The 24,901-nt window shown below is 39.7% G+C and overlaps 1 protein-coding gene across 1 annotated transcript in view; it reads left to right on the top strand.

Moving 5' to 3' along the window:
• Nucleotides 1-1,176: 1,176 nt before the first annotated feature.
• LOC113047736 (SIGLEC family-like protein 1) overlaps nucleotides 1,177-24,901 on the top strand; it is a 32,265-nt gene continuing 8,540 nt past the window's right edge. Inside the window, exons 1-4 of the mRNA XM_026209021.1 lie at nucleotides 1,177-1,222; nucleotides 2,154-2,534; nucleotides 2,617-2,904; nucleotides 5,326-5,416. Of these exons, the coding sequence (XP_026064806.1) occupies nucleotides 1,177-1,222; nucleotides 2,154-2,534; nucleotides 2,617-2,904; nucleotides 5,326-5,416 (806 nt within the window). The remainder of the gene's footprint in view (nucleotides 1,223-2,153; nucleotides 2,535-2,616; nucleotides 2,905-5,325; nucleotides 5,417-24,901) is intronic.

Here is a 24,901-nt window from a genome sequence, read left to right as displayed (position 1 = left end):
AGAAACAAAAAGATATACAAATTTTGCAAGCATGTTCACTTTTTAATGTATTTCTACAATTTTGTTTACCTATCCCCTAGCATTCTTTTTTTGTATTGTTATTGTTACTGTGTGTTTTTTATGATTGTGAAAAAAAAGAAACAGATCAAGGGTAAAATATAGTTTACTGCTAGAAAGTTAGAAAGGTAGAAATGTCATTTATTTTGAACATTGATATGGTGGCCGAGAAAAATTAGCGTGCTGCAAAGAAAAATCCGGAAATGTGATGCAAAGATGCACAAACCACATCGGAATGTTTAATGAGCATTTCTTTGTTTGTGTTGTGAGAATCAGCAGCGCGTTTCTGCATGTGGTTGTGGTGTGCATTGGGTGTTGTCAAACTGATGATGGTTTCTTTTTTGCAGTTTTTTTTTTATTATTTTATTTTTATTTTTATTGAATGTGTTTGTTCATTTGCAGTGCACTAGGCATTAGGAACATCAGATGCTTTTGGTCCAAAGAAAAAATTATATTGACAGAAAGGGTTTTAAAAGCTCTTCTCAATTCATGAAAGCTGAGCAGGACAGTTGTGGAACTGACATTTATTTTTATTATTAGGTGCGACAGTGACTGAATATGTCTTAAAGATCACTTGAAGTATACTTAGTTTACTAAATTAAATGGTCTTTCACTTTTATGGAGTCTGAACAAGGAGAGGTGAATATTTACCATGATGAAAAAAAAAAAAATTGTTGATATTAATTGAACATAACTGTGTCTTTATGGTTTCCGTGAACTGAATGTTGATGCTGAAACAGGAAGTTGTTTTGTCAGTAAGTATATTTTTGTATGCTCCAACAGCACAAGGTTCACTCAGTCTCAAATTATCAGCGCAGAACTCAGAAGTATTATATCTAACATATCACACTACTGCAACTACACTGGATATATCCTTGTCTAGTTTCTGGTAAGTCTTAATCTCTTCTTGTTCTTTAGTTGGTTTTTCAGAAGTACTGTTTAGTTTGTTGAGCTGTAATGTGCTTACTAATACTGTTTGTTCAGTATTTTGAAAAATCTTGATCAATGTGCATTTATTCATAGAGCTAAATTAACGATTTCCATTAGTTTATTTTTTGTAATTTGTATAGATTTACAAGTGTGTTTTCCCTTCTGGGCCGAGCATCCGTTAATGAAGAGATGGACACTGTGGAGAAAATCATTCTTTTCTGCTTTCTCTTACAAGGTCTGATTTACATTCCCTTCTTTTTCTTTTTCTTCTTCTTCTTCTTCTTCTTCTGGTAAAGTGTGACATGTTCAGTGTGACTGAGAATATAAATTAACTAGATTAACTTGTTTAAGTGCTAAATTATCTAGAAAATTTACAAACGTTAAGTGCTTAACTACATGTAGCCTATACATGAAACTATACTAAAACTTTTAATTCAGATAGTAAATCATACACGAAATGTTTGATGCTTTTATATAATTAAATGTAAGATAAAAAAAAAAACAAATACATTTTGTTTATAACAGATCGGAAATGTGTGTCTGAATGCTTCAGTGTTTATTTCTGCTTGTGTTTAAATGCTTTTCATCGTGTGTGTGTTGTTACTGTAGCTGTTTGCTGTAGAGATTTCAACATCAGTCTGCCAGAGAAGATCGAAGCTCTCAGTGGATCCTGTGTGATCATAAAGTGCAGATTTGAGATTCAGGAACAATATGACAAAAAACTCACTGAAAGTGCTACAGGACAGTGGCTCAAAGACGGGGCCAATCTGAAAAACAATCTAGTTTTTAACTCCAGCACATCAAGCCAGAAATCCTTCATGAAAGGGAAAATAACTGGAAAAATAAAAGACAAGGACTGTACCACTGTTTTTTATGACCTCAGATCAAATCACAGAGGTCAATATTACTTCAGGATTGAGGATGAACATACACTGAAATGGACCTTTAAAGAAACAAGTGTTTCAATTGATGTGATTGGTGAGTGACTTCATGACTGGAAAATATTATAAACTGTAAATTGTGATCTAGTACAGTACAATGAAATCTCTTTCACAATCACTATCTGAAATGAACATTTCAAATTGTGGCGATGATAGTCTTCCTCCAGAATGTTACTTTGTATTCAGCATATTCATACATACAACATAAATGTGTGTTTGTTTCAGACTCTCCCCCCAAACCCACAGTGCAGCTGTATGTGGAGCAGAAGGAGGTGCAGGATCAGAAGGAGGTACAGGATCAGGAGGAGGTACAGGATCAAGAGGAGGTACAGGATCAGGAGGAGGTGTTGGAGGTGTTGGAGGGGAGCTCTGTGAGTCTGCGCTGCTCTGCTGAGACTCTCTGCTCCCCTTCTCCACCAACTCTCACATGGAGCTCCACTCCCAGAATCCCCCTCAGTGAGAGCAGCAGTCGAGAGGAGCTCATCTCTGATCTGAACTTCAATGCTACTCACCGTCAGCACAGAGTCACTTTCACCTGCACTATAACCTACCAGCTACAGGACCAAAACAAAACAGCACAGGACAGCATCACAGTACATGTTCAGTGTAAGATTTTTTTTTGTGGAATCAGATTTTTCTCCTCCATAAGATGTCCATGTATCACTTCATTCTCACTTTCTCTTTTCAGATGTCCCTAAAATCTCTCCATCCTCCAGCTGTAACAAGACTGATGTAACTGTATGTTTCTGTGAGGCTGATGGGAATCCCTCTCCTGAACTGGAGTGGCATCTGTCTGGACGTCCTGTCACTAACTCTTTAAACACGTTCATCAGTGAAGAGCGATTGAGCAGCACAGGCTTGAGGAGCTCCATCTCTCTTCATCAGTCTCTCACAAACACATCCACTCTGCAGTGTGTCAGCAGAAACTCTCATGGCACTGCAAGTCAACTCTTTCAACTGCCTTCATCTGTTGCATGTAAGTTTCAGTTCTGTGATTCGTCAAATAAAAGACAAATCGAACATGTTAATGTAAAAACATGTAAATTGTTCAGTCATCAACTGAGTGACTGAGCTAATCTCTTACTTTACATTTACATTTACATTTAATCATTTAGCAGACGCTTTTATCCAAAGCGACTTACAAATGAGTACAATAGAAGCAGTCAGGTCAACAAGAGAACAACAACAGAATACAAGTGCCATGACAAGTCTCAGTTAGTCTAGTATAGAACGCATAGCCAGGTGTATATAATTTTATTTTATTTTTATTTTTTTATTATTAAATGAAAAAGACAAGAAAAGGAAAAGTACTGGTGTTAGTAGGTTAAGTGCAGGCGAAAAAGATGAGTCTTTAGATGTTTCTTGAAAATGAGTAAAGACTCAGCTGTACGAATTGAGATTGGGAGGTCATTCCACCAGCTTGGCACAGTCCAGGAAAAGGTCTGTGAGAGTGATTTTGAATTTCTTTGGGATGGCACCACAAGGCATTGTTCACTTGCAGAGCGCAAACTTCTGGAGGGCACATAGGATTTAACCAGTGAGTTTAGGTAAGTTGGTGCCGTGCCAGTGGTCGTCTTGTAGGCAAGCATCAGTACCTTGAATTTGATGCGAGCAGCTACTGGTAGCCAGTGTAACCTGATGAGGAGAGGAGTAACATGAGCTTTTTTTGGCTAATTGAAGACAACCCTCGCTGCTGCATTCTGGATCATTTGCAGAGGCTTGACAGTACATGCAGGAAGGCCCGCCAGGAGAGCATTACAATAGTCCAGTCTGGAGAGAACAAGAGCTTGGACAAGAAGTTGGGTTGCTTGCTCTGACAGGAAGGGTCTAATCTTCCTAATGTTGTATAAGGCAAACCTGCAGGACCGGGTCGTTGTAGCAATGTGGTCAGTGAAGCTTAATTGATGATCCATCACAACTCCTAGGTTTCTGGCTGTCCTCGAAGGAGTTATGGTTGACGAGCCCAGCTGTATAGAGAAGTTGTGATTAATCAATGGGTTAGCTGGAATCACCAGTAGTTCAGTCTTTGTAAGGTTAAGCTGAAGGTGATGGTCATTCATCCAGCTAGAAATGTCACTCAGACAGGCTGAAATGCGAGCAGCTACCGTCGGTTCATCAGGCTGGAATGAGAAGTAGAGTTGGGTGCCATCAGCATAGCAGTGATAAGAAAAGCCATGCTTCTGAATGACAGATCCTAAAGATGTCATGTAGATGGAGAAGAGAAGTGGTCCAAGTACTGAGCCTTGAGGAACCCCAGTAGCAAGGTGGTGTGACTTTGAAACATCACCCCTCCAAGACACACTAAAGGATCTGTCAGAGAGGTAGGACTTAACCCACAGGAGAGCAGTTCCAGAGATTCCCATCTTTCTGAGGGTGGACAGGAGAATCTGGTGATTAACAGTTTCAAAAGCAGCAGACAGGTCCAGTAAGATGAGTACCGAGGATTTTGAAGCTGCTCTTGCTAGTCGCAGGGCTTCAGTAACCGAGAACAGAGCAGTCTCAGTTGAGTGGCCACTTTTGAAGCCAGATTGGTTGCTGTCAAGGACGTTGTTCTGTCCAAGGAACATAGAAAGCTGGTTGAACACAGCCCGCTCAAGTGTCTTTGCAATGAATGGAAGAAGGGATTCCGGTCTGTAGTTTTCAAGAAGCGCTGGATTTAGAGATGGTTTCTTGAGCAGTGGGCTTACCCGAGCCTGCTTGAATGCTAAGGGAAATGTTCCAGATTGAAGAGAGGAGTTGATAATGTGAGTAAGTGAAGGTATGACTGAAGAAGAGATCGCTTGAAGGAGGTGAGTGGGGATAGGATCAAGTGGACAAGTAGTAGGATGATTGGACAGGAGAATTTTGGAGACGTCCATCTCTGAGAGTGGGGAGAAGGAGGGTAAAGAGTGTGCATCAGTCATTGTGAAGTTTTCCTAAGTCTGCGGTGTGGAGAATTGTTCACTGATGGATCTCATCGTGAAGAAAGCTGCAAAGTCGTCCGCTGTAAGAGTCGATGGAGGAGGTGGAGGCGGGCGGATTAAGAAGAGAAGAGAAAGTCTTGAATAGTGTCCGAGCGTCACAACAGCTGTTAATTTTGTTGTGGTAGTAGGATGTTTTAGCTGTGAAGACATTTGCAGAGAAGGAAGAGAGGAGAGATTGATACACACTGAGGTCCGTAGAGTTTTTTGATTTCTGCCATTTCCTCTCTGCAGCCCTGAGTTTAGAGCGATGTTCACGGAGAACCTCGGACAGCCAGGGGGCAGATGGGGCAGTGCGTCTTACTTGTCAGATTGTTCCTCTTTCCTTGCCATTATTGTTTTTTTGTTGTTTAAAGATTATGATGTGACTTGCTTGCACTTGTTTTACTGAATCAGTGAATCTTCATTTGTTTTCCAAACACTCATTTATTCTTTAGGCTTGAGTCATCTCTCTGTGCTGATTGGAGCGGCTGTTGTTGTGGCTTTGGTGGTCATAATGATGTTTGTCATCATATATACATGTGTACGGTAGGTGCATGACACACATTAAAAATTATGGAATGATTAAAAGTAAAATAACAATTGTAACTAAGTGACTAAAAAGAACATAATTATCACAGAATAGGTTTAGCATATTATGATGACTTGGTGTATTTTATAGTGTATTGACATACTGTATATTCCCAATAAAAGTGATGTACACAGTTATAGCAAGATAAATATTTATACATAGCTGGATTTCATAATATAGCACCTGTTTGAAATATCATAAGTGTTAACAGAGAGCAAACTTTTTTGGAATTCTAAAGGCTAATAAATAAAGTCTGAAGCTAAAATACCAGATTCTGTGTCCATCATACACTGCTTGATTTTCTGTGAAATCTACAAACTGCTATGACTGGGAGAACCCAAATCTGCAGACGGCTACTGAACTTCGGCGACTAGCATCGACTCGTTCAGATGGCAAATCAGTGCAAAAGTGCTGTAGTTTATTAGAGCCTTCAAGCAAAATTAATACCTATAATAAAACAAGAACATGCGTTAGTCTTATACAACTTTGACAAGGTTGTTGCAAAATATATATAATTTATTAACATACCTATTATTATTTTTAACTTGTATATTTTTCCCCCAGATTATCCGCTATGCAAAAGGTGAGTCTTTTATTTCACAGTGGATATGTTAATGCAGCATGATGATGATGATAAGGGTGTTGAAGAGTGTTTCTGTTTTCAGGCTCTGAATGAGGCAGCAGGCACATATGCGTCTCTTCAGCTCTCTGCTCCACCCTCTGAATATGAGACTTTGAACATTAAGAGAAGTGACACACAATAATCAACAAACGTCTGATTTCCTCCTTTGTCTGCTTCAGTCAGCTGTACTCTCAAGATTTCTATTATACTTATATTTTCACATAAAATACGGTATGCCTTAGTATGCTGTATGAGCATGAAGACCAAGAAATACTAGCAGCAGTTTATGAATGTAATTACTTTGGAAATATATATTTTAGTGGATTTCTTTTTTTGGTTTTCTCTTTTTTGTATGTGTATGCATTCTAGTTATTGTTTAATACAATACAATTGTTTTATGGACTGTTAAGCTGATAACAAATTTGTTTTTTTCTTTGCCTTCTAAAATATTTTTTAGTAAATTTTAAACTTTTTTTCAATTTAATAACTCATACAGTGATTTCACCAGTTTACATGTAGCTAGCTACAAAATGTGCACTCTATTAAATGAAGAATTTAAATGCTATTTTAATAATTGATGGTAAATAAAAACAAACAAAATATACAATTTAAAATAAACACAAAAAGTATTTTGAGAAGTATTTGAGAAGTGGTGTGAACATCATGTTTCCTCTGCTGGGTTTTTTGTTCTTGCGAGGAACTGACTTCACAGCCACTAAAATGCTCTCTGACCCAGGTTGGCCTGAAAAAAATAAAGCACCAAATAAAGAAGTAGAACATGAACACATGATTTTCAGAAAATAAATTAGAAAAATTTCACAGAGCTGAAATGCTGTAAGAAATTTTTCAGCACTAAATCAACTCTGTCAATCTTTTCTGTCCTTTCACAAGAGAAAGAAGGGGAGTTCAGAACATAAAATACAAAAAAAAAAAAATGCTGAAAGTTTGTTATATGTGCTTAAAATGCTAAAATGCTAATGGCACGAGTTGCTGTTGAGCTTGTTCTCTGAGCATTTAATCTAAGTCCCATTGAATAGGATTTACGAACAACTTTGTGGGTAAGATAGGCTCTGGCTCCTCTGGATTCTCTTCCATGGCGTACAGTTGTTACAGGGTATCCGCTCGGGTGTTCTTGGATCCAGGGCGATAAGCGATCTGAAAATGAAACAGAGTGAAGAAAAGAGCCCACCTGGCCTGGCGAGGGTTAAGTCTTTTGGCTTCTTTCACATATTGCAGGTTTTTGTGATCGGTCAGCACAAGAAATGGTTGCTAGGCCCCTTCCAGCCGCACCCGACTGACATTTTCAACTAACCTGCCCACAACTCGGACCGCAAAAAAATAAAAATAAAATATTGTATCCAACCCGCTTACTGACCCGCATTTTTAAAAAGCATTAAATGCTCATCGTAGTGTCATTGGGCCATAGGAACATAAGCAATACTAACTAGGCAAAAAAAAGAGAAAAAAAAAAACACCCCACCTTTTTATATTATTATTTTGTCAAGAATTATAAAAAATCATCAGTAAAATCATAATTTGTACTAAAATAGTCTAGTCTGGCTGTCTATTTGTATGTTTCTGCAAGGTCAGAAGACATTGAGGCTCAGGTTTGTTCTGATCTGAGCTCGTGAGCGGAGAGCGCATTTCTGAATATCCCAATCCGCTCGGTTATTCTGTGGGTGGCCTGCTGGTTCGAAAATATGCTAGTCATTTAATTGTTTAGTAATAAACTGGGGTTTTCTGTGTTGCTGCAAAGATGAATTTGACAATGTAGACTCGCTATTAACGCCAGAGAGAAATGCACATTTCATATGGATTACATTATCAGAGAGTAGCCCATTTATTTTGGTTTGAATATTTTAGTTTAAAAGAAGACATTTCAAGCTTTCTGTAATATATAGCCTATATTTCTCAAATCTGTGAGGCACAAGCCGAGTTTCGGCGCTCTCCAGATCACATGTAATGCAAGTGATCATGCCGGCGCCTTATTACATTGTCTGCTAGGCTATATATTTGCTTATTTATTAAATACGGGACCCACTCGGCTGTTCTCATCAGAAGCCGAGCGATGAACTGCTCCAGCACCACGAGGTCGATGATGTGTTCCATGTCACTTCCCTCGGCCAGTAGCCACTTGCGGCAGGAGTCCCGGAGCTGCTGGGCCATCGTGAAGGGCCGACCGGATTCCCCAGGTCCAGTGAACGGAACCGCTGGCGATGCCGCTCTGGGGTCTGGCCGACCCGCTGAATGATAGCCCTCTTCAAGTTGTCAAAGACCAGGATGCTGCCAGCCGCACGCTTCCACTGACTTTTCGAAAAGCTCTAGAAACACTTCCAGGTCGTGCTGCGGTCCCATTTTGTGGAGGGGTAGGTGAAAGGGGACCGCGGACGGTCCCGTGGCCTCGGCACGAACCTTCCGGTCGATCCAGCTCCGGAACCTCTCACAGTCCTCCTGCTGGGCTTTTAGGATAGCGTGGAACCGCCGCTCCTGATCAGTTCTCAAGTCCAACAGGGCCTGATGTTGCTCTTGGTGCAGGGCCGCGAGTGATGAGATGATATCCGCAAATGGCGAGGAGGATGGGCTCTGCATGGCAGCGGCACTCCTTCTTCCTTTCCCGGGTTTCGGCACCAGTGTAGTACGTTCGTAGGAGGAAAGGAAGAGGACAAGGGGTCGGATGGACTGCTGACAAGTTTTTAATAATAAAACAAAAAGTAGTCTTTACAAACATCAACGGTGACTTTTATTATGACACTAGCGTGCACACTATCGCCAAGCGCTTCCGGGTAACTCCTTCCGGTTCCAGTCAGCAGTCTGTCTCTCTCTCGACTGCTTCTGTCTCTCCTGGCGTTTTATACTCTCTCCACGCCAATTACTGAAACAAGAAACAGTTGTTGATCGTTTCTGTCCAAACCACTCACTTACCATTCGTCTCCTGATTCTCTCTCCCGCTGCTGACTTCGCTAAACCACGCCCCCCCGCCACAACAGGCAACTGATTGATAAAACATTGATCAAAATTAAGATACAATTTATACAAAACGAAAATCGTTTTCTACAAAACAAAACTTAATGAAGCCGTCAAAATCATGTTTTACCAAAAACAGCAACATTGCTCTCCATGGAGTCTTCTTTGCCGCCTCCATCTCTACGTGCAGATGAGCTCGTATGTCATCTTCATGCCAGTTATTCAGCCAATAAAGTGTAGGCCTATGTATTTCAAAAATGTGTCTAGTACTATATAAATGACGAAGGTTTAATTGCCATTTTTATTTTAAAAGACCCGACCGAACGCGACCCGAATATCATAAAAAATATTTTTGGATGACTCGTAACCGCGGGCAAACGCGGGCGACTGCAGGCACCCGCTCATTTTGGATCTACCCGCGCATCATTGCAGCCAGTGTCTCCATTCTTCTAGCGCCAGCTTCACTGCAAGTTCTGGGTTACTGATGTCATAGTTCCTCTCTGCAGGAGACAACTTTTTAGAGAAGAAGGCACAAGGCATGGGTTTAGAGGCGTTTTCAGAACAATGGGAGAGAATGGCCCGACACCTGTCATGGAGATGTCCATTTCAACTATAAATCTTCTTTCAGGATCTGGGTGTTGTAACAAGGGAGCTGTGGTAAACGCCTCTTTCAGCGTCTGGAAAGCTTGCTCAGCCTCGGGGGTCCAGTTAAGTACCTTGGGTTTTCCCCTTAATAGAGAGGTAAGTGGGGCAGTAATCATGCTATACTGGTTAATAAATCTGCAGTATAAATTAGCGAAACCCAAAAAATTTTGCAGTTCCTTGATGGTCTTTGGAGTAGGCCATGAGGTAATTGCTTGGGTCTTCTTGTTGTCCATCTTTACCCCCTCTTTGTTTATCGTGTAGCCGAAGAACTCGATGGACTGCTGATGGAACATACACTTTCGGCTTTTACAAATAAGAAGTCTCTTAAGTCGTTGAAGTACTTTGGCCACATGGCACTGGTGATCCTTTTCATTCGGGGAATATATGAGAATGTCATCAGTGTATACAAGAGCAAACTGGTTCAGGTACTCGTGTAGGACTTCATCCATGAAACTCTGGAAGACGGATGGAGCGTTAACAAGGCCATACGGCATCACAAAATATTCGTAGTGTCCAGCAAACTGGTTCAGGTACTCATGTAGGACTTCATCCATGAAACTCTGGAAGACGGATGGAGCGTTAACAAGGCCATACGGCATCACAAAATATTCGTAGTGGCCAGCAGGGGTGATGAAAGCAGTCTTCCACTCATCTCCTTCTCTGATTCTGATCAAATTGTATGCGCTTCATAAATCCAGCTTCGTGAAGATACGGGCATCCTTGAGCTGTTCGAGGGAAGATGAGATTAGTAGAAGAGGATTACTGAACTTTACCGTTATTTTATTCAGGGTTCTGTAGTCAATACATGGTCTCAACCCTCCATCCATTTTAGGAACAAAGAAGAAAGTAGCTGCTGCTGGGGAAGTGGATGGCCGGATGTATCCTTGTCTGAGGGCTTCCTCCATGTATTCCTTCATAGCTTCCTGTTCAGCGATGGAGATTGAGTAAATTCGCTCCTTAGGAATGCTCTCTCCTGGAACCAGATTGATTGCACAATCCTGTGGGTGATGCAACGGAAGCTTGTAGGCTGCTAAGGGGTTAAACATCTGCAAATGAGGCATAACAATGTGGGATATTGACAGTCTGGTTTTCCTTGGGGCTTTCAATGGATGTGGAGTGAACAGGTAGGGTGACAGGCTGACTTTCAACTTTTGACATAGGATGACTTACATAGGTGTTTTGACAGTTACAACCCCCATTTAAGTATCTTCCCAGTCTTCCAGTCAATAACGGGCTGGTGTTGGATCAGCCATGGTTGGCCCAGTATTAGTTCTGCACGACTATTTTTTATATTAATGGGGAGAATGATTCCTGGTGGTCAGGTTCCACACTAAGAATGATTGGAGTAATTTGAGAGGTTACGTACCCTTTATTTATAACTTCTCCTGTGACTGCGTAAATGGAGTAGGGAGTTGGAGTTCGTGTCCTTTGGAGACGGTGTGTCTTGACAAACTTCCCTGAAACAAAATTTCCATCTGATCCGGTATCAACAATGGCGGTAGCCTCGACATCGAGGCCTCTAAACTTAAAATTCACAGCGATGGTTGGTGGTGTCGACACAGAAGATTGAGGAAGGACCAAACTCACCACTTACCATCTGTCTAGGTGTTGCAGAACATAATGCAGACCAATGTTTACTGCATCGTCCACAGACCTGTTTGCTCTGTAGGCAAACTGAAGAGGATCCAGCAAGGGTCCAGTGATGTCCTTCAGGTGGGCCAGCACCAGTTTTTCAAATGACTTCATGACTACGGATGTTAAAGCCACAGGCCTGTAGTCATTTAGTCCTGTAATTTTGGGTTTCTTTGGGATGGGGATGATGGTGGAGCGTTTGAATCAGGAAGGGACTTCGCACAGCTCCAGCGATCTGTTGAAGATCTGTGTGATGATCTGTGTGAAGATGGGGGCCAGTTGGTCAGCACAGGATTTCAGACAGGCTGGTGCAACACAATCTGGGCCTGGTGCTTTTTCCTTTTCTGCTTCCGGAAGACCTGGCGCACCGCATCCTTGCTTATTTGAATTCCAGGTGTGGGGAAAAGGGGGGATGCAGGAGGTGTGAATGGTGAGAGCGCTTGATTGGAGAGGTGTTCAGGGTGGGTTGCAGTTGTTGTTAATGGTGTGAACGGTTGTTTGGAGAGGTGTTCAGGATGGGTTGCAGGAGTTGTGAATGGTGTGAACAGTTGTGAGGGGAGGCGTTCAGGGCAGGTGATGGGTGTTCTTTCAAACCTATAAAAATCTTTCAGACCGTCTGCCAGTCGTTGATTCTCCACAGTGCTGGGAGCTGGTTTCTTGTAATCTCTTTCAGACTTTTCCACACTGATGCTGAGTCGTTGGAAGTGAATTGAGTCCTTATTTTTCCAGAATAATTCCTCTTTGCCACTCTGATCTCCTTTTCCAGTGTGTTTTTAGTCTGTTTAAACAGTTAGTAGTAGGGCTGTGCAAAAAATCGAATGCGATTTTCATGCACATCTCATCAGTAAAGACGCTCCTTTAATTAGAAGTATTATCTCCAGCATGTGTGTTCAGATCAGGGTTGCCAGGTTTTCACAACAAATCCTGCCCTGTTACTTCTCAAAACTAGTCCAAAACTAATCGCGATTCCAGGAGGTTCCCAGATAAAAAAAAAAATTGCTTCCCGGGGTTAAAATATACATTTTGTTTTTTGGCATGGTTGTCTTGATAAAATTTGCATTTTAGGGGCTAAATATCACGTTATTGGTATTTGGGGTTGCTTCGAACCGCGGACATGGAAAACAATGCAGACTTGGCAACATTGGTTCAGGTGGAGCGGCAGTTACTACACAGAGCCGTAGTCTACCAACAACTAACACAAAATCGCTTTCAAAATCGACAAAGAATCGCCACCGATTTTGAAATCGATTTTGTGTCGATTGTCAGTGAATTACGGCTCTGTGAAGTAAATGCCAACCAATGTTGCCAAGTCTGTGGTTGTTTTTCATGTCCGCAGGTCGAAGCGGCAATACCAATAAGGTGATATTTAGCCCCTAAAATGCGAATTTTACCAAGGCAACCATGCCATAAAATGTAAATTTTAACCCCGCAATGGATTTTTTTTATCGGGGAACCTCCTGGAAACACGATTTGGCTAGTTTTGAGAAGCAACTGGGCAGGATTTGTTGTGAAAACCTGGCAACCATGATCTGAACGCACGTGCTGGAGATAAACTTCTAATTACAGGAGCGTCTTTACTGATGAGATGTGCATGAAAATCGCATTAGATTTTTTGCACAGCCCTAGTTAGTAGGGCCTTTTCATTCCATCCGCTTGCTGCGGCCAAAGTGTGAAACTCAAGGGAGTATTCAGAAACAGTTCTTTATATTTAAATTTAACAGCTGATCACTGACCGAGGAATCTCCCACCGGACGTCCAAACACCTCTTTGAAATGGCCGATGAAATTCTGTAAGGATCAGGTGATAGTAGATTCTTGAAACCATAATGCTTCGGCCCATCTCAGTGCTGGTCCAGACAATTGCTGTATAATAAATGAAATCTTAGATCTTTCTGTAGCGTACTGGTGCGCGTGCTGTTCCATTGCAAGTGAACACTGTACTAGAAACCCATTGCAATCTTCCTCCCTACCGGAGAAGGGCACTGGTCGGGATATCCAGTTTGCCATGTATACCAACGTGGGAGTAGGATTAGCGGAAGTGCTGTCTTCGGGTTGCACTGAATTAATTATTGTTTAGGTTTCGGTCAAGCCTTCTGTCAGGTATGACTTGGGACACAGAGGTAAATGTGAATTCAGAATTGGGTTTTATTTTTAAGAGTTCAAGTGTGCAGTGTATCATCTGTGCTCGTTGTACAGTGAAGTTCCGTTTCTCCAGTGCATGTAGTATAGTTCGTGGAATGGGGGAATCGCACATGTGCGAGAGTTTGGATCTCAGATGTCACAGACACAGTTATAGATCGCTCACTATTCTTTGCTATCCATTTGGAATGATCATGGGAGAATACAGCGACCATAGAGCATCACATGGCATCGCACGGTGATCCACAGTCCTGGAAACAGCAGAAAAAGAAATCAGGTTAGCGTAACACTGAGGTGAGTATACATACTTCTGACTTGAAGGCACTGGGAGACAACTGCGAGGATCTTTCCTGTTGGAGGTGCTCTCTTTAGGGTGCGAGTATGCTAATTTTACCATGGTGTCATACTGGTTTCCTTAACCTTCCTTAAGTGTAAAGGAGCAACTGTTTTTACAATGCTAGAAAAGAGAGAGTCCGTAGTTTCTGTTACATCATCAAGTTGTTCTGGGGTTTTGGATTTGGATATGGAATTTGGATACATCAGGAAGATAACTTAAAAAGCAGTCTTTTGTGGTAGAAGTGATGGTTCTTCCATACTTGTAACAATAAGTAGAATTTACAATTTTGGCTATATAAGGTTTGCACAAAACTAAATAATGATCTGACATATCATCACTTGGCTGCATAATTTCAACACTATCAATATCAATTACATGTGACAGTATTAAATCTAGAGTATGATTTCGACAATGAGTAGGTCCTGAAACGTGTTGTCTTACCCCAGTAGAGTTCAGAATGTCTATAAATGCTGATCCCAATGCATATTTTTCATTATCAACATGGATATTAAAATCACCAACTGTTAAAACTTTATGTCACAGTGTCTGGGTTGTGTTCCCTGGGAATCCACTAGATGTCCTCCTTCCCCACGGTGTCTGTCACTTTATGAACTACACTCCTCACGTTCTCTGCTTAAGTATTACACCCAGCTGTCACTTGTTACCAATCATTACACTCTGTCAATTTCCCATTAGCGTTTGTCTCTCCTGTGTATTTAACCTGGTCTGTCTTAGTATGTGTCACGGAGTCCTTGTTAATTCATGTCCATCATCTTGTCCTACTCTTGCCTTGTGTCCTTGTTTGTTTATGTTTGGTTTGGTTTGGTTTTGTTTGGTATCGACCCCTGCCTGGACTGTTTATTCTCTTTGGATTGCCCTTAAATAAAGACTTACCCGCAACTGGATCTCTCTCTGTGTATCCTTGTATCACCGATCGTGACAGAAGGACTCCATCACAGCAAGATCCAGCCGTATGTCGTTTGATGTTTCCCGTTCCCCAGCCAGGATGGTGGAGCGGAGAGCTAAGTATTTAAAGTTGACCGCTCTCCGCCAAGGGGGCAATGAGGTGTGTGCCATGGCACAGGTGTTCTGGTCCTTGGCTTAGGGCATGGGATATAATGACGCGGCCCTAAAGGATTACTTTAACAGCAGGCTGGATGACCCAGTTCCTCAGGAGGAAATGTCCAACTGTCTATGAAACCTATGTTATTCTGCGGGCACCACTTAGACATTCAGCCATTGAGTGATGACAATCTGCTATGCATCTCGTCACCACGGTAAGCAGGGAGGGGATCAGAGCATATTACAGTGTGTGACATCATGCTTGCAAGTTCACACACCTCTTTAATGTTATTTTTAGTGATCTCCGACTGGCGAAGTCGAACATCATTAGCGCCGGCATGAATAACAATCTTACTGTATTTAGCATTAGCCAGCACTTTTAAATTTGCTAAGATGTCAGGCACTCTGGCTCCCAGTAAACATTTGACTATGGTGGCTGTTGTCTCTATATTCACGTTCCGTACAATAGAATCACCAATAACTAGAGCACTTTCATCAGGTTTCTCAGTGGGTGCATCACTGAGTGGGGAGAACCTGTTTAATGTTTGATCGGAACAGAAGAGCGGTGTTTTGACCCATGACTACGCTGCCTCACTGTCATCCAGTTGCCCTGCTGCTGGAATCCCTGAGCTAGACGCATCCGAAGCCGCATCTAGAGTGCTAAGATTCTTCCTGTCCTCAATTAAAGTTTGGATGCGTGTCTCTAATTCAGAAATCTTCTCTGTCAGCCTAACTATTTCCCTGCATTTATCACATGTGAATCCCTCATCTGCGACAGAGATAGATAGAACAATAGCAGGAGAAGCCATTACTCACCGTGCTTGATAAAATATTCTTACCACAGTTGTTTGATGAACTTGTGAAAAACTGGAGCGAGAGAGAGGAGAGGAGAAAAGAAAACAGCGATAGGTTCGAATGAAAACGCTAATGAAATGCTAATGAGTGCTAACGCTTTGCAGGTGTACTGTACTCACGGATATAAAGTAAAAGTGAACGATCAAAATCTGATAAGATTGATCGATAATATCAGAAATATGGTGTGAATTTAAGTTATATTTTATCACTTAAAAAAACACAGAGTGATAGTAAGATAAAGATTCTAGAGAAAAATAAATACACAGCTACATGGAGCTACGATTAGCTACAGAAGGCCAAAAGGAAGTAGAGAAAACACTGTCCAACCAGTAGAGAAAACTCTGTCAAACACCAAAGTAAAATTGGAACGTTAAAGAGCTAACACATGGGATTACTTGATGTACATCATCTTTTTAACCCTTTTATGACATTATGTCTTGTAAGCGGCAAAATATTGAGTCCCCTTTATCTAGTTTGGATGCATTTAATTATAATTGGTCAAGGACCCTAATACATTTTATGACTAGTAGCTTATGATTCCATCATAATGTTGAAATTCATACTAGTAATGAGGTTATATTTAAAGAAATCACCTATTACAGTCAGCCATTATACTATGGGTCTAAAAATGTTTAATTTACCTTTTAGGTATACCTTTTTTATTATATAGATGTATTATTTTCTTAATTCTATTTATTTTCATTTAACACTTCTAAGAATGAAAATACCCTGCATGTTCAATAATAAGTAAATATATAAATAAATAAAAAATCATGAGTGTGGACTACAAATGATACTTATTTAAATAATCATATATCCAGCTCACCCCTAAACCATCTCGATTGGGTTCAGGTCCGGTGACTGTGGAGGCCAGGTCATCTGGCGCAGCACCCCATCACTCTCCTTCTTGGTCAAATAGCCCTTGATGCCTTCAGTGTGACTCTAAAATTTTCATAGTCATGAAAATAAAGAAAACTCTTTGAATGAGAAGGTGTGTCCAAACTTTTGGTCTGTATTGTATATAGTGTGTAGCATCAAGCTCCTGGTTTCATTTGATAGAAAACCTTTTAAAATTGTAATAATAATAACAACAACAACAACAATATATATTTTATATAAATTATTTTTTAAATACTTATGTTTAGTATATAAGTACTAAAAACTTCAATCAAACTACCATAACAAATTGTGCCCATAAGGGGTTAATGAAACACAGTGCTTTGTAATTGGATGAGTGATGCAGCTGGAGATGACATAAGTGTTTGCCAGTCAGTCAATCACATCTCCATGTTTTAATAATAATAATAATAATATTAATATTATATTATTATGTGACAAAGAAAGATCTTGAATCAACACCAATGCAGTAAGCCGGCTGGATGAATTTAACAGAAAAACAGCGCTGTTTTGTGGTTATACATAATTGAATACCTTCTTGATTCATGACATAAAAGTCAATTTGTGGCCACTCTCAGAAACAGACCAAGGGTCAAATATAATTTACAGTTAGTTAGAAAAGTAGAAGTATTTTGAACATTGGTATGGTGGCCGAGGAAGCTCAGCGCACTGCATATGAAAACACACATCACATCACACACACATATTTGATCATGAGTGATTAGGCTTCGCGTCACTTGTGGGAAGCACGACCAATAAGGCGGCTGGTTTTTGGAATGCAAACATGATAACATCGGAAATGTTTAAGGAGCGTTTCTTTGTGTTGCGAGAATTTGCAGCGCGTTTCTGCATTTGGTTGTGTTGTGGTTTTTCTTTCTTTTTTTCATTTGCAGCACGTTAGGCATTAGGGGTATCAGATATTTTGGTCTAAAGAAAAAGTGCATGAAAGCTGAGCAGGATGGTGGTGGAACTGACATTTATTTTTAATATTAGGTATGATAGTGACTGAAAATGTCTTAAAGATCACTTGAAGTACACTAGTTTACTAAATTAATGGTCTTTAAAGTTTATGGAGACTGAACAAGGAAAGGTGAATATTTACCATGATTAAAAAAAAAAGCAGCACTGAGATCTAGCAATACCAGCACCGATATTTTGCCAGTCACAATTTAAGCGAATATCATTTATTATCTTAATGAGTGCTGTCTCTGTGCTGTGATGTGGTCGAAAACCAGATTGAAAATTGTCAAGGTATGCATTTGAGTTTAAGTATTTGTTCAGCTGATTAAAAACGACCTTTTCAATTTTGCCTATGAAAGGAAGATTAGCTATTGGTCTAGTTTTTAATGAGTTTGAAATGTCCCAGAGAGAAGTGAGGCGTTCACCACTTCTAAAAGATCTGCTTCTAAGCAGTTAAGTATACTTTTGAAAAAAGATGTGGAAACTGTGTCAAGATAGCAGATTGGTGATTTTAGGTGCTGGACTATGTCTTCCAGAATTTTGCTATCAATTTTTTTCAAAAATAGACATAGTATCTTTTTGATATTGTGGCCTAATCTGTCTGACCCCTCTGCATTACTTGAGGATGTGCTAATCGCCTTCCTGATATTATTGATCTTCTCAGAAAAGAAGGATGCAAGCTCATTGCATTTGCTGACTGAGAGCATTTCACTGGGAATCTGACTTGGGGGGTTTGTCAGTCTCTCAACAGTCGCAAAAAGAGTACAGGTGTTATTTAAGTTACTGTTTATAAGGTTTGAGAAGAAATTCTGTCTAGCTGTGGCTAGTTTCACAATAAAAGCATGAAGGCTGTCTTTTCCACATCCACTCTGCTTTTCTGCTTTGTCTTTTCATAGTCTGAACTGCTGTTGATCTTCTCCAAACTGATTTCTGTCTGTTTGTTTTCTTGCTGACTATTATTGGAGCAATATCTTAAATAACATTATTAACTTTTGAGTTAAGGAATCAAGGAGAATATTAACAGAGTCTGGAGAAATGCTTGGTGTTAAAGATATAGCCTCCATAAATAGTACACTTGTGTTCTTGTTTATGCATCTCCTTCTGACACAGCTGTAGATTCAGTTGTAGCAGAGATCAATATATCAAAGAAAATACGGAAGTGATCAGATAGTGCTAAGTCCTTAATAACAGTGGATGAAATGTACTGATGATTAAGTCTAGAGTGTGTCCACCTCTGTGTGTGGGTCCATGCACATGCTGAGTCAAGTCAAAAGTGTTGAGAACCGTCATGATTTCTTTTGTAGTTTTTTTTTCTGCATTGTCTATGTGAATATTAAAATCCCCTGCAATAGGAAAACAGTCAAACTCTGAGAAAATCATTGATAACATTTCTGTGACGCGATTTTCCACACGATAGAAAAAAAATCGCATGCGAACTCGTATGACAACAAAAAATCGCACCGTATACGCCCGCCTTTAGAAGCAGTGTTAGCTTCTGGCTGATCCGATCCATGTTTAATCTTCAGTCTATGTAGTAAACAAACCTGCACGTCTCTGCCATTCGATCATTCACACAGAGACGCACAGAACATGCAGGATTCATATTTCAAACAACTTTTTTGGCTTAACATTTACCGATATTGGTCCATATGGAGATATGATTTCATTAATTTATGCTAACTTTGACAAATTCCGTGACTGACCATATTTTCATAGTTTCATTTTCATGACTGGATTTTGAGATTCCATCCTCGTTTTATGTTTCGCGGAAATCATAACGCTGTATGCATCAAGAACCGGGTTTGAACGGGACCTCTGTACTACCAGTACTTAAAGAAACCTGGTACAGTCACATTTACATTTTTTTAGTACCGACTTGGTACCAAAGTACCGGGTCTTTTGACAACACTACTGTGCACCAAACTGTGCATGGATTTACTTAAGATGTGGAGTGATGGGAATGGCATGGGGATCCATTTAAATTACTCTGGGATCTCTATAAGCAGAGTTTCATGGTGTATTTCTGTATTCATGTGTGCGTTTCATGAACTCAGCAGCAGTCCAGTCCTTTTTGTCTTTAGCCCAGTTGAGAAGCCTCTGATGCTGTCTGTTGTTCAAGAGTGGCTTGACACAAGGAATGTGACAGCTGAAACCCATGTCTTGCATACGTCTGTGCGTAGTGGTTCTTGAAGCACCGACTCCAGCTGCAGTCCACTCTTTGTGAATCTCCCCCAATTTTTTCAATGGATTTTGCTTCACAATCCTCTCCAGGGTGCAGTTATCCCTATTGCTTGTACCCTTTTTTTCTACCACATTTTTCCTTCCCTTCGACACTCTATTAATGTAGTTCAAAGATTTTCATTTTGTCTTCTCAATGATTAAAATCCAGACAGTTTTCTTCTAGAAAGACAAAAACGTTCAGGTGGAGAAAAAAAAAAATGTTTAATGTGTAAACTCTATTAATGTGCTTGGACACAGAGCTCTGTGAACTGCCAGCCTCTTTTGCAACAACCTTTTGTGTCTTGCCCTCCTTGTGCAAGGTGTCAATGGTCTTCTTTTGGACAACTGTCAAGTCAGCAGTCTTCCCCATGATTGTGTAGCCTACAGAACTAGACTGAGAGACCAAGTAAAGGCCGTTGTAGGTGTTTAGAGTTGATTAGCTAAATGTGGCACCAGGTGTCTTCAATATTGAAACTTTTCACAATATTGAAATTTTCTGAAATACTGAATTTGGGATTTCCCTTAGCTGTCAGCTATAATCATCAAAAAAAAAAAAAAAAAAAAAAAAAAAAAACACACATTTAAATATATCAGTCTCTGTGTAATGAATGTATATAATAAACAAGTTTCACTTTTTGAATGGAATTAGTGAAATAAATACACTTTTTGATTATATTCTAATTATATGACCAGCACTTGTATATCTGCACACAGTACTACAGAGAAGCTACAGTTACAGGACTTAACAGATATAGTATAGCATGTCATGTCATGAATCAAGAAGGTGTTAAATTATGTATCGCCACAAGGCAGTGCTGTTTTTCTGTTAAAATCATCCAGTCGGTGTTACTGCTTGGTGTTGTATTAACAGTCAGTGATTGATTGATGTCATTTCCTCATGCACGTGTGCAATATATGTCTGTTTATGCATCAGAATTTGCATTAAGTCAGGTCCCAGACCAGGGTAGTTTACACCTCAAAGGGAACAGAAGGTATTTTACATGGATGACCCTGGGATAAGGGAACTCCCATTACAGTAATCAAAATATCCCTTAACTCTTAGGATCTGTATTATCTTTTAGTCTATACTTTTGTATGATTGAGACCATTGTACCAGTCGCCCTGAGACAATTCAAATGACACCAAACATGACAGTAAATATCAGTTGCATTAATGTAGAACATTATATTATTGACCATTCTGAGTGAAACCAAGTGCAGGGAGGATGGATAAGGAAGGGGATGAGAAGGAACTGATAACATATTTGAGAGAGGCATTTCCCGCACTTTCTCACAGTGAAATGTGGGAACAGATGACTATATGTTAATGCACTGTCTGTCTTTTCAGTGTCTCAGAAGATCAAAGTGTCTGAGGTTCTGTAATTCTTACAAGGGTAAAATATAATTTACAGCTAGTTAGAATGGTAGAAATATCATTTATTTGGAACATTGGTATGGTAGCCGAGAAAGCTTAGCGTGCTGAAAAATAAAAATAAAACAACACCTGCATATTAGGAAAACATCTTAATTATTCTGACAACACCTGTGGTTCAAATTCTCGTAACACAACCAAAGAAATGCACTGCAAATAAATAAATAAATAAATTAATAATAATTATGAAACACGCTGCAAATATGCCCAGACCACATCAGAAATGTTTAATGAGCGTTTCTTCGTTTGTGTTGTGAGAATCTGCAGCACGTTTCTGCATGTGGTTGTGGTGTGAGAATTTGCAACGGGTGCTGTCAAATAGTTCTCTTTTTTTTTTTTTTTTTTTTTTTTTTTTTTAAGGCAATAGGCATATAAGATGCTTTTGGTCTAAAGAAAAAATATATACTGACAGAAAGGGTGTGAAAAGCTCTTCTCAATGCATGAAAGCTGAGCAGGACAGTGGTGGAACTGACATTTATTTTTTATATTAGGTATGATAGTGACTGAATATGTCTTACAGATCACTTGAAGTAAAATTAGTTTACTAAATTGAATGGTCTTTCCTTTTATGGAGTCTGAAAAAAGGAAAGGTGAATAATTCCCATGATGAAAAAAAAAGAATAAAAATAAGAGGCTTAGATTGATATTAATTTAACATAACTGTGTCTGTATGGTGTCCGTGAACATTATGTTGATGCTGAAACAGGAATATGTTTTGTCAGTCAGTATATTAATGTATGTTCCCACAGCACAGGTTCACTCAGTCTTTCTGCATTTAGGAAACATATCACACTGCTGCACACTGGATATATCCTTGTCTTGTTTCTGGTAAGTCTTAAACTCTTCTTGTTCTTTAGTTGTTTAGTTGTCCGAAGTACTGTTTAGTTTGTTGAGCTGTAAGATGCTTGCTAAAACTGTTTGTTCAGTATTATGTATGTAGTTCTCCTGCCAGGTTAATATCTTATGGCTCACACAATAACAATCTGTCTAGAAGAGATTTCCACCTCTACCTCAGTAAAGGAACATTTCTCTTTCATTATAGTATTTACAGTATATACTCCAGGTCTCAGATTTTCACTTGGTTGTGTCAGATTGATGTTTCTTATTTGTAAATTAAAGTACCTAAAACTGTGTTACTTTTAAACTTGAGAATAAAAGTCTTTAGAATTTCCACAGGAAACAGGACACACATAACAATAAATGATAAATAAATGTTGATTTATTATTTCCAGGAACTCCTCAGGTATGTTTTTTTCTTTTTTCCCTGTCTTTTTTCTTTCGTGTGTTACGTGAGTGACTAAATGATTCAATTCACACAGTTTCAACATTATTAATTACAATATTAATAATTAAAAACAACATTTATTATAAAACATTATAATAAAAAAAAAAAAAAAAAATGAAAATAATAATAATAATGAACCCAATTTCAATGTAACACTCTGGTTTTTTATTTGCAGTACATCATTGGCGCGGTAGTTGGAGCTCTTTCGATGAAAAGGAAAAAAACTGTACTCACGAATCCAGGAGAAACAAGATTTCACTTGCAGAATAATAATCACTAATCCTCAATTCACTATGATATGAAAAGTACAGCCTTTGTGACACCTCCCCGCGATGACATTGAGTGAATCAATTATTTCAAACAGGGCAGATGAATCCAGTGGTGTAGTGTAACGAAGTAAAAATACTTTGTTACAGTACTTAAGTATTTTTTGGGAGTATCTGTACCTTACTTGAGTTTTTATATTTCAGCCGTTTACTTTTACTCCACTACAATTCCTAATTAAAATGTATACGTTTACTCCGATACTGTAGTGTTCTCGTGCAGTGTGTTGAAATTCTGACTAAACACCAAGTTAAACCGTAGCCAATGAAGACAGAGTTGTAGTAAGGTTGATCATTTAATGTCACTCTTCCTCATTAAAATTTGTGGTGAAAACTGTAATAAAACAATACAGCAATATTGAGTGTCAAGTGTCCTGACTAACATAGCATTATAAATTACTTTAACATATCATAAACGATTGTTCTCTTTGTAGCAGCGATTACAATGGCTATAACATTGCTGAGAGCTTTTACACAATGGTAAACAAAAATTTTTAGTAACTTATCAAAACATCGTCTTTTTAACAAAATCATCACTAATATATGATCTTTAACATATCTAGTGTCAAATGAACTGTGAACAAATGAATCTGTGCTTTTAAGTGGATGTAATGGATTATCAGAGAGCGCACACAATGTCTGTCTCATTGTTTTTCATGCAGGACTAACTAACCGGAAGTGACAAAACAGGAAGTGACTTCATCACATGAAACAAAAATATATACTTTTTTACAAATGAGTTAGACAAAGAAAAATTATGAACTTCACATTTTTACTTGAGAATATTTGTATTATGTATTATACCTGACCTATGTGAGGTCACTATGAACTTGTGAATGGGCTAAACCTTAGATTTTAGATCATTCTTTGGGTAGAAGTAAAAAAAATTCTGCAATTTGCCTTAGAAATGTTTTTATATTGCCTTGGTCAGATGTTGTGACATCAACCTTTATTACAAAGCCATCCTTTCCAGGTAGTGTGGCAGAGATTCTGGCCATAGGCCAACACTTGCGGGCTATCTGCTCGTCCCTGAGCAGAACTACAGTAGATCTCCTACTCGAAGGTTCCTGTGAGGTACTGTCCACTTTTGTCTGTGTTGCAAGCAAGGTAAATATTCACGGCTCCAGCGGGTCCAGAACTGGTTTGCAAGAGCCTGAACTTGTCTCCATTGCTTTGTGAACAGGTCCTTGTTCGAGAAGTCTCCAGGAGGAGGTGGAACTCCTGTCTTCTGTGTAAGGAGCACTGAAGGTGAAAGTATGAATAGTTGTTCTGGGTCTGCAAACACAGGTAAGAGTGGTCGTGCATCAATGATAGCAGTAACGTCTGCCATTAGTGTGCAAAGAACTTCGTGGGATAAGCGAGTTTTCAGCTGCAGAAACATTCAATCTAAGATTCTTCCGGCAATGCCGATCAGGCACTCCCATGAGCCTCACATGTGAGACTGTGTGGTGGGTTGAATTCCCAGCTTTGCTCACTGAGGTAATTCTGCACCATTTTGTCCATTCTAAGCCCCTTGCACGCTCAGATGAAATTGGTACCGCAATCCGAACGGAGCTGTTTTGCAGGACCTCCAAGTACAAAGAAGCGTCTGAGAGCATTTATGCAACTTGACACGTCCATCGACTCAATGACCTCAACGTGCACAGCTCTTGAACTCATACAGCAGAACATGATGGCCCACCACTTGCTCTCTGCCTGTCCTCTGGTGCGTCTGCTTGTGACAGACCAGGGTCCAAATACATTGAGACCCACGTACATAAAGGGAGGACAGATTCAGACGTTCAGTTGGTAGGTCTGCCATGTGTTGTTCTTCAAGCTTTCCATGTAACTTGCGACAGGTTATACATTTATGGAGTACTGAATTGATAAGTGACTTGCCTCCCAAGATCCACAATCCTGCTGCCCTTATTGCTCCTTCCGTGGCAGCCCTGATGTTTCACTTGCTCATGGTGATGTCGAATGAGCAGTAAGGATATGTGGCTATCTTTGCGGATAATTATTGGATTATTTTCCTGCAGTTTGCAACCTCAGAGTACTTCAGTCATCCACCAACACAAATGAAATTGTCCTC

This window comes from Carassius auratus, chromosome 29 (assembly GCF_003368295.1).
Source record: "Carassius auratus strain Wakin chromosome 29, ASM336829v1, whole genome shotgun sequence".
NCBI lineage: Eukaryota > Metazoa > Chordata > Actinopteri > Cypriniformes > Cyprinidae > Carassius > Carassius auratus.
The sequence above is the reverse complement of the archived record's forward strand: the minus strand, read 5'-3'. Positions and strand labels throughout refer to the sequence as shown.